We start from the raw sequence: 9,102 nt of genomic DNA, 5'->3' as shown, positions 1-9,102 counted from the left end.
GCTAAAATATCAAATTATTTCATTTGTTTTAAATAATATTTAATTAAAAATGGAGCATTTTTTGAAGGGATGCTCATTGTCCAGTGTTTTAATGACAGAGTTTTACACTAAGATCATCTTTTGTTGACCAATGAATTGAATTTTCATCAATCAGATTTAATGGATGGATGGATGGATGGATGGATGGATGGATGGATGGATGGATGGATGGATATAGATAGTGGTTCATGACGTATTTTGCTAACAGACAAACAAGAGCAACTCCAATAACCATCCTGCAATGTTAAACGTACAGTATGTATTGTGGATGACTCTCAGCTACTACCACGCCATGTTTTAACTAAATATTTGTAACACTGTTTGAGTGATGGCCATATTTGTGTTTTAGGGTCAGTTGGCTGTGGATCTTGAACTAGACCGAGTCCGAAAGGTAAATCGCTTGTTGAAGTACAGTAGTCCCTCGCTACTTCGTGGTTCAACGTTCGCGCACTCGTTCTTTTGCGTTTTTTCAATGATTGTCAACTTTAATATTACTCATGTGATTGGGACATTATGGGATAAAACGTTAACAAAAAAAAAAACAACTTCGGACAGGCGTCGCCATTTTGTAGTTTTCATTCAACAAGTCAGTCAAAAAAGAACTACACTACCCAGAAGCCAACAGTGCTTCCGGATGCTGCTTTCTGCCGAAATGGAAGGAAAGTTTTGCAACGTAAATCTCTGCTATCTATGAAGCGCAAAGAACTGGCAGGAAAGTCGCAAATAATCTTGAAGCTCAATTATCCACGTGCACATCAACCTGGACGGTGCGGTGGGCTTTGTCGCTGCAGGGTAGGTCTGCAGAACCAGAACCGAGCTGCTGGTCTGCAGAGCTGGTGAGTAAAATTTTGCAGTACATGTTAAAATGACATAGGTTTAAGAGTTTAGAACATTGAAAGAGTGTGGGAAAGGTTTATAAAGCCTTAAAATATATAAAACTATAAAATAAATAAAGCGTTCCGACGTTGCGGTTTTTCACAGATGGCGGGTGTGTCTGGAACGTAACCCCGTGATAATCGAGGGACTACTGTATATTCAATGATTTATTTTTTTTCTGAAAGTTTCATTAGAATTTGTTCAGCGGTTCACAAAATATTCAGCAGAGTGAACAACTTCTTTCTTCACAACATAAAACCAGATGAAGAAGGAGTGAGTCCCCACCCCCACCCCCCACCCCCCAGAGGCGAGCTTCAGACAAACAGCGGGGCTGGATGAGAAACTTGAGAGAGGGCTCGCTCATCAAAGCCCGCAGAAGGACCGAGGGAGGCGGGAAAAAAGAAAAAGAGAAGAAGAGGGGGATCAAGGTGCTCTGATCCAACCAAGCCCCGAACACAACACGCCGCTCCAGCTTCAAACGCCAAAGACAAAAAACATGGCAGAGACCCGAGACTGCGTTATTTACCAACAGCTGCTTCTCACCCTGCAGAACGTTTCACGCGCGTCGTACAGGAGGACGGTGGCCATATGTTCAGAAATGTGACGTGTAAACAAAGGAAACAAATTCTGTTGTTCGGAACGGTTTCAGTGCAGAGCTCAGATGAAACAACAACCAATATGGTGATAAAAAAGAAAAACATCAACTCTAAAGTTTAAATTTAAATTTCACACGTGCCCATTTATGACGCCGCAAAGCTTCAACCTTTAACGGTGCTCGATGTAAAAAAAAATTGCGTAAATCATAAAAAAAAAACGTCGTCCTGAACCCTGTTAAATGATGCAGCTTGAAAGAGTTCACTTTCCAGATAAAACAAATATATGCAACCCTGAAATGCAGGTGCGCGCTCAATGTAAACAAAGCACTTTAATCTGCAAATGAGCGTAAATAGATGCCGTCACGTCAAAATGCTCAGACTTCTCGAATCCAAACAGCTCTTCCATGGACGTGACCTATTTTCAGTCACTCCAGCTGTTTCTGGAGGTAAACAAATGCACGTGGAAGTTAACAAATGGGCACAAAATTTGCTTACAAGTTTTAAACTTGACGACACATTAACCATCAATTGGAGCAAATGATTGTGTGGACTTTGTTTTGGATTAAACAGATTTATTCGACCGGTCTTCTTGGCTTTGTAATGAGATCCTTCGTGTCACGCTGCTGCCAATAAGAAACCCCCATCAGATACAATTAAAATGTGTTTACATCCGTTTTCATACAGAAAAGCTTCCAACTGTTACCTTTAAGGATCATGGGGTCCTTGCCCTCCCTCCTCAGGGACTCCAGGACCACATGCAGAGGCTGCGAGGACGTCAGCCGGCTCGGATCTGTGGTGTTCTCGTCGTAAACCACAATGTCTTTGGAAAAAATGCCCTTGAAGGAGTCCTTCCCCTCACGGCAGGAGATGAGGTCCAGCACAGTGATCTTGCCTTGCTGTAGCCGCCGCCGGCTGATCTTGTCGGAGCAGTTGATGTGCACGGCCTCGCGGATGTGGCTCTTGTTGTACTCCATGAAGGGCCTGCAGTCGATGATGACCGGCACAGGCCCCACGGGGTGCCCCAACGGGCAGCAGCTCATCCGCTTGGCCAGCTCATGGGGGTGGATGACCCTTAGGGTGGACAGGACCTTTGGTGTGCCCGGGGTGAGGCTGGGGGCACTGAGCGCTTCATGGTTGCTGACCATAGCGGCGGGAGGCCCGGCATAGCTGAGGTTGGGGCTGCTGGCGCTCACCTGGCTGTGGCTGAGGCTCTGGCTGTCCTTCTCATAGGTAGTCACAGAGCAGCAGCTGGCACTGCTGCATCCACACGACAACGAGCGCGTGGAGCCCTTGGATGAGGGCATATACGTTACAAGATTGGCCGTCGCCCGGATCTTCACCACGGTGGTGCTGATGACGGTGCTGCTGCTGCTGCTGCTGGTGATGGAGTCCAGGTAGCTGGTGTCCAGGCGCAGTTGGAGTTCCTGAGGTCGGATCGGCCTTGGCAGCGCCACCACAATTCTGTCGTCAAGGGGAGATGGAGGCATGGGGAGGCCGAGGGCTGGACGTATATGGAGAAGTCAACAAGCCGCTCTGTGGAGACGGAGATCAACAAAAACATGAAAACAGCCGAAGCAGAACCATCTGCCCTGCCAGAGAGCTCACACAGGCCGACCTCGTGTGTGTTGGATCAACAGGCAAACTATAGACTGCTGAAGTCAAATATTAGCACTGTCAACACCTGCTGGGCTGCACCTGTGGGCGGTGAGAAAATTTAAGACACGGCCACTAATAATAAACTGTGAAATCACCCGAGTGTGTCCTGGATCTCATTAAATGGGGGATTATATATATCAGCCATTCCTTCAGCTTGTTAAGATTATGGGTGCTGTGATTTTTTAAATATTGAACTTTTTTTCTTAACAAATATAATGTTCATAAAAAATACATTCAAAAGCGCTTAAATTTCTTCAAAACCATTTTTCTTTTCAATCTACCTTAGCATACAGGTTTATGTCTTCTACTTGAAGCTTATAGCTACTCTGCAACTTTTACATGCTGTCTAGCCGTTAGCTAGCCTACTTATAGCTAGCTATTTTGTTAATTGCACTTTAAGCTACTTTTAGCTTTTTTTTTTTGGCTAGCCCTCTGCTACTTTAGGCTTTTACCTTGCAATTTGTCACTGGAGGCCGAGATGGGGTAGAGGCACGGCAGCCGACCTGGGACCCAAAAGCCCCAGGCTCGACCCCCCAGCCATCATGTCGTGGTCTCTCTGAGCAAGACACCCAATGCCTAACTGCCCCCCGGGGCGCCTATAGCTGCCCACTGCTCCACCTGGGTGTGATGGGTTAAATGCAGAGAGCTAATTTTGCCATTGTATGGGAACATACAATAATGACAACACATAGCATTTTATTATTTTATTATTATTGCTTTTACCTAATATTTTTTATCTTTTAGCTAGCATTTTGCGGCTTTCATATTTTGCCTTATGTTTTATTCCTTTCACGTTTTAAATCACCATTTTGCTACTTGTAGCTTTTATTCATGTTTTGCTCCTTTTGGCATTTTGCTACTTTTAGCTAGCATTTTACTCCTTACAGTTTAGCTTGTGCTCTGTTCCTTTTAGCTTTTTTTTGCTGCCTTTAGCTTTAGCCTTGATGCTTCTTGCAGCTTTTAGCTACTGTTCTGCTCCTTTTAGTGTCAACAACTCATTTTCAGCTTCTTCAGCACATTGGATTTAACAGAGGATGCTGTTTCTCCAGTATCCAGATCGTTTGTCTGGGAGTGATGCTGACTGTTTCACATCAACTCTGATTTAAATTGTTTAGAAGAGGTGAAGGTGGGAAAAGCAGAAAATACTGCATTAAAACGCCCCGCCTCAGTTTAGTCTCACACACAGAACAAACAGATGGAAGCTCCTTATAACCAGAAGGATTTTGTCCTTTTTTTTAATGTCACATGAGAATACAGATCCGTCCCGGCCTGGCTGCCATCCTGTCAGCAGCTTCAGCACAAAACATCATTCATGGCCAAATTCATTGAGGAAACCGGCATGGGGACGTGCCGAGAATGTGATGTGCTCCAGATGAGCTGCGGACTGAAGGAAATCCAGTTTCACACCAGTATGTCACAGAATATGATAATAAACACAGGCCGTGGGTCTGAGGAGGCAGGGGTTTGAACTTTGTCGCAATAAAACACAGAGAAATAATAAAAAACACGCAACATGGTTGCGGCATTTTATCCCTTCATTATTTATAAACGCGTCCAGTCCTTCGGGTGCGCTTTTTCACAGCAACTTGTCGGACAACTTGTCTAAATATTAGCGCTTACCGGTGAGTGTCGCTCCTCACTGTAGACGGATTTGTTATCTCCCCCTGACAGCTGACAGCGTTGCCTCCATTCAGTCCGTCCCAGTGTTGTGGCTCGGCAACATTTTTTCGTACTTTTACCCAGCTCGCCCCCCCTCAGAAATAATACTGAAAGAAGCCGAGCAGCCTACAGAAGTCGCGCAGCGGAATTGACGCGACTCTGAGCCAATGCGCGGCTTCATTAATATTAAACGTGTTCCATCGCCAACAGCCAGGCCCCGCCCCCGAGGTGGGAGGAGCCCGCATATGCCGCGAAGGGAGGGGGGAGGGGGAGGAGCACACTCAAGAACACGAGGAGGGATGATGTCACTGGCAGCCAATAGAAAGACTCTCCAGGAAGCTCTAAGAAGAAGACGAGGCGCATTCAGGTGCAGCTCGTAAACTCTTTTTTAAAAGATGGAGTCTCACCGTGTGATATATTTAAGACTAAAAGCAATTTAAACTAGTTTTTTTTTTTTACAACACTTAACTCGGACTTAAAATCATACTAATGACAGCTAAAGTCTTTTATAGTATTTTAAATACTGGATAAACATTAATATTTCAAATACAATATATTATTGATATATATTATACTTTGTATGATATATTATTATATTATATGATATAATAGTATTATTAGATCTTATTACTGTTTTTCTTTTACATTTTATTGTTGGATGTAACTGGGACCTTGTGTGCATAATCTCGTTCCACCACATGTACCACATGAGGTGTGAATGACAAATAAATCTCTGAATCTGAATTATTTAATTATTGTTGATGTTTTTGTTATGTTAGGTTTTTTGATATGAAAAAAAAAAGTTTTGACATTATGCTTCATGCTGTATTTTTTTTTTACATATTTAAAAAATAATAAACTAAGCAAAAGTTTTAACATAATAAAACTAGTCTTTAAAATTTTCATTTTGTTATGTAATTGTGTGTGTCAGTGTGTAGTTTTCCTGACTGTTAGCAAAATAGCTCATAAACTATAAGGCACATTTTAATGAAACTTTAAGGACGTAAAGAATTGACATTGATCAACATCTGATTAACTTTTGGATTTAAGGTGACGTCACAGCTAATTAACAGCAAACACAAGAATGGCTACTGTAATGCTGTAATCTCTACTGTAAGATTGTGTGAGATTTTTTTTTTTCGAAATCAGTACACTTACTGTATATTTATGGCAAAGAGAACAAAATGTCATCTGTGTTTTGTTTGGACACTTTGTTCAAACATTTGCTTGACTCATGCAGAGGGATTTCAACACATGCATTCAATTCTTTGACCTTTTTTGAATTTTTCGAATATTCTGTGTACTAAAAGTCCACAGTTGTTCAACAACTCCACTGAATGTTTGTTTAATGAGCTTGGTTAGACTTGTTGAGATTTCTGTGTCCCGATAACGGGTGTTATAAGTAGATTAGCTGTATTTGACGTTAAGAGCCTCATTGTTGGTGTTTAATTAGTGAACAGTCGATTAAATATATAAAAAAGCTGTATTGCATAGTGTGTGTAGTCACTGTTGTGCATTTCTTTGTGAAACTCGTGCAAACTAAATTGGCTCAAACATTTTGAAGATGGAGCGTTGGCAAACGAAGACATCAAAATAAATATGGTGCAGATCCAGATTACTCTCCTAAAAAAAATCAAGATGAGGATTTGGCCCTAATGCAAGCCTGTATTTTCCAAGAGCCTTATTATTTTTTATTTGCAACTCCAATTTGCTTGTATGAAAGACAAGCTTAAGAATTCTCTAATATTGCAGTAGAGCTTAAATTAGCCTTTGCTTTATTGTCTTTGGTTATATTTTTATCAGCATAGTTTTGTTGGTCTTTTCTGTTCGACAGCACATGTTCTTTGTATTGTTCCATCAAAATAAAATAAATTTTAAAAAACAATTTCCAGTTGTTAATAATAAAGATAATATACTTTAAAAAGCACTGTGCCAGCTGAGCTGATGTTATGCAGTATGTCATCATATAATCATCTTTTTTAGATGCGGGTGGGGACATTTGACTCACACTTTTATGACAAAGAGCAGGTTTGTTTTTGTTAAGATAAAAAAATCAAGGTTTCTTTTTCCTGAGTAGACAATCTCTCTCCTGACAGTAGAAATGATGATACCCTTGGTGTGTAGCAGTAATCATGAAGAAGCAAAACTAAAGTAAGACGACACAATTTTCTCAATGAGAAGACAGGGCAAAGGAGAGCCCTCCTGCCCCGACGGGACACTGGCAGCTGGATACACAATGGACTCCTGGGGGAAGTGGAAGATCGTGTGTCTGTCCATTTTGTCAGTCGAGGATGCTGAAGATGTGTACATAATTGGATTTATGGTAACAGGATTTCTGCTTTTTGGAGTTGGTGTTTATATGGTATATCGACAAATTCGGAAAACGTCGGCAACTGTTCTGGCCATTGTAAAGCTGCCTGGCATGTATGAAGGAATGTGCTGTGCCGTCAACACTCAGACTCAAATGCTGTGCGAGCTGAGCTGTAAGCTGGACACGATTCCTGCTGAGAATGGCAGGCTACTTGCAGCTCCTGAATCTCGCTGGCGGGAAGGAATAACTCTTGGAGAAGTTGTAAGCTTGACTCGGCGTATGTGACCAATTTGGATGTTTGGAGCCGCCATTGAAATGTACTAGTGAGACAGTAAAAGACAGACAGAAATTAACAGAACTTGGCCTGACCCAAAACAAATGTTGCTACCTGAATCTGCCCCCCCACCCCCAAGGACATGGACTGTGTCAGAGCTGTGCCGAGCCCACTGAAAAAGACTGCACCATCACTTATCAGGACTATGGCTGGAGGGGGGTGGGGGATATCTGGACAGTGTTCACAGACTACTTCCCCTCAAATTTACTGCCTTTGCTGGCCCCCCTCCCCCCCCCCCCCCCCCACACACACACACACACACACACAGCAACCTAGGTAGATCCGAATGCACCAGGTGTGTCACTCACTTGGGTGGCCTGTGCTGGGACCCCGACCCTCACCCACTCCACATGCATATGTCTTTGTCACCAGTATATTGTTTTTTCTTGTGTTCAGGTTTTTTGTAAGTGTGAGATATATATTTTTACCCACTCTTTACTCATGTTTTTCCCTTTTCCTTATCTAAACGAAAAGGGCAGTGCTTCCCATGAGGCTGCAGCCTCAGGCATTTCCGTCTACCCATGTTTGTTTTCTTTGGATGGTTGTCTGAAATGTAATTTCGTTGTGCTTCTGTGCAATGACAATAAAGCTAATTCTGATTCTGACAAGTGAGCTGTATGTAAAATGAGGAGGAAATACTAATAAGTAGGTGCATTAAGCAGCAGGACTGTTTAGCAAAGTGCCAAATTGGATAACAGCACAGCCCCAATAACAAGATCAATGTTGTGGTGAAAGGACCTCGCTGGCTGCAAAGCCCAAATATAATCCCAGCACTCCATTTATCCTCGCAGGCAACCTGAAACAACACGGGGCATGTGTTACACTTCTATTATTAGGTCTCTGTGCAGTTATTTATAAATGGACACAGCTGATTCCAAGTGACCTTTGTTTCACAGTGTGTTAAAGGGTGAGAGAACAAGCAGAAGACACTCAGAAGTCCATGTTTTTTTATTTTTTTATTCTCTGGCACTCTGAGCTCAGATAAAAATAATGCAAATCCTTACATGCATGTAACTTTTATTTGAGTTTTGCTTTGCACTGTGTCATCGTGGAGGTGTGCGACCTCAGTCAACTTCTGTTTGTAATATGACAATGACTCCATGCACTCATCCAGTCAAAAAGAGGCATAATTGTAAACAAATATTAAGAATAAAGTGGTTTGTGGCAGAAAGAAACCCTAACCTGCTGTATCACTATAAAAATACGCTGAAAATCACAGTTGTGAATAAAATATAATGAGTAGAAAACTGAGAAGTTAACTGAGAAACAGGAACTTAATTTGAGAGCTCTGCTGATAATTAAAGCAGCTGGCCTGAGCGTCTGCGTAACTCCCCCCCGTTCAGCCTGTGAGGCAGGTTTCATCAGCCTAAATGTTTAACTTTACAACTTGTTCCTCATAATAGGGAGCTTATGAGTTTGCAGAGGAAATAAAAATAGAAATGGAAATATATTTTCAGCTAAAGATCCATTTTCATAAAGCACATTTAAAAACAGCTGCTGTTTGACCCAAAGTGACGCACACAAAACAATAAACAGTAAAAAATAAAAGAATACCAAACACCAAAATTCATAAAATAAAATAAAACAATTAGGGCAGTTAAATTGATCTTGTCTCAGAGAGTACATATATG

General features: G+C 42.0%; 1 protein-coding gene across 1 annotated transcript in view; it reads right to left on the bottom strand.

Moving 5' to 3' along the window:
* The window catches only part of dusp10 (dual specificity phosphatase 10), a 17,866-nt gene extending 13,034 nt beyond the window's left edge, over positions 1-4,832 (bottom strand). The window contains exons 1-2 of the mRNA XM_037685557.1: positions 4,788-4,832; positions 2,215-3,044 (exon numbers count right to left, since the gene is read on the bottom strand). Of these exons, the coding sequence (XP_037541485.1) occupies positions 2,215-2,998 (784 nt within the window). The 5' untranslated portion in view covers positions 2,999-3,044; positions 4,788-4,832. The remainder of the gene's footprint in view (positions 1-2,214; positions 3,045-4,787) is intronic.
* Positions 4,833-9,102: the final 4,270 nt, after the last annotated feature.

The sequence above is a fragment of the Nematolebias whitei genome, chromosome 12, assembly GCF_014905685.2.
Source record: "Nematolebias whitei isolate Nwh7 chromosome 12, NemWhi1, whole genome shotgun sequence".
Lineage (NCBI taxonomy): Eukaryota > Metazoa > Chordata > Actinopteri > Cyprinodontiformes > Rivulidae > Nematolebias > Nematolebias whitei.
The sequence above is the reverse complement of the archived record's forward strand: the minus strand, read 5'-3'. Positions and strand labels throughout refer to the sequence as shown.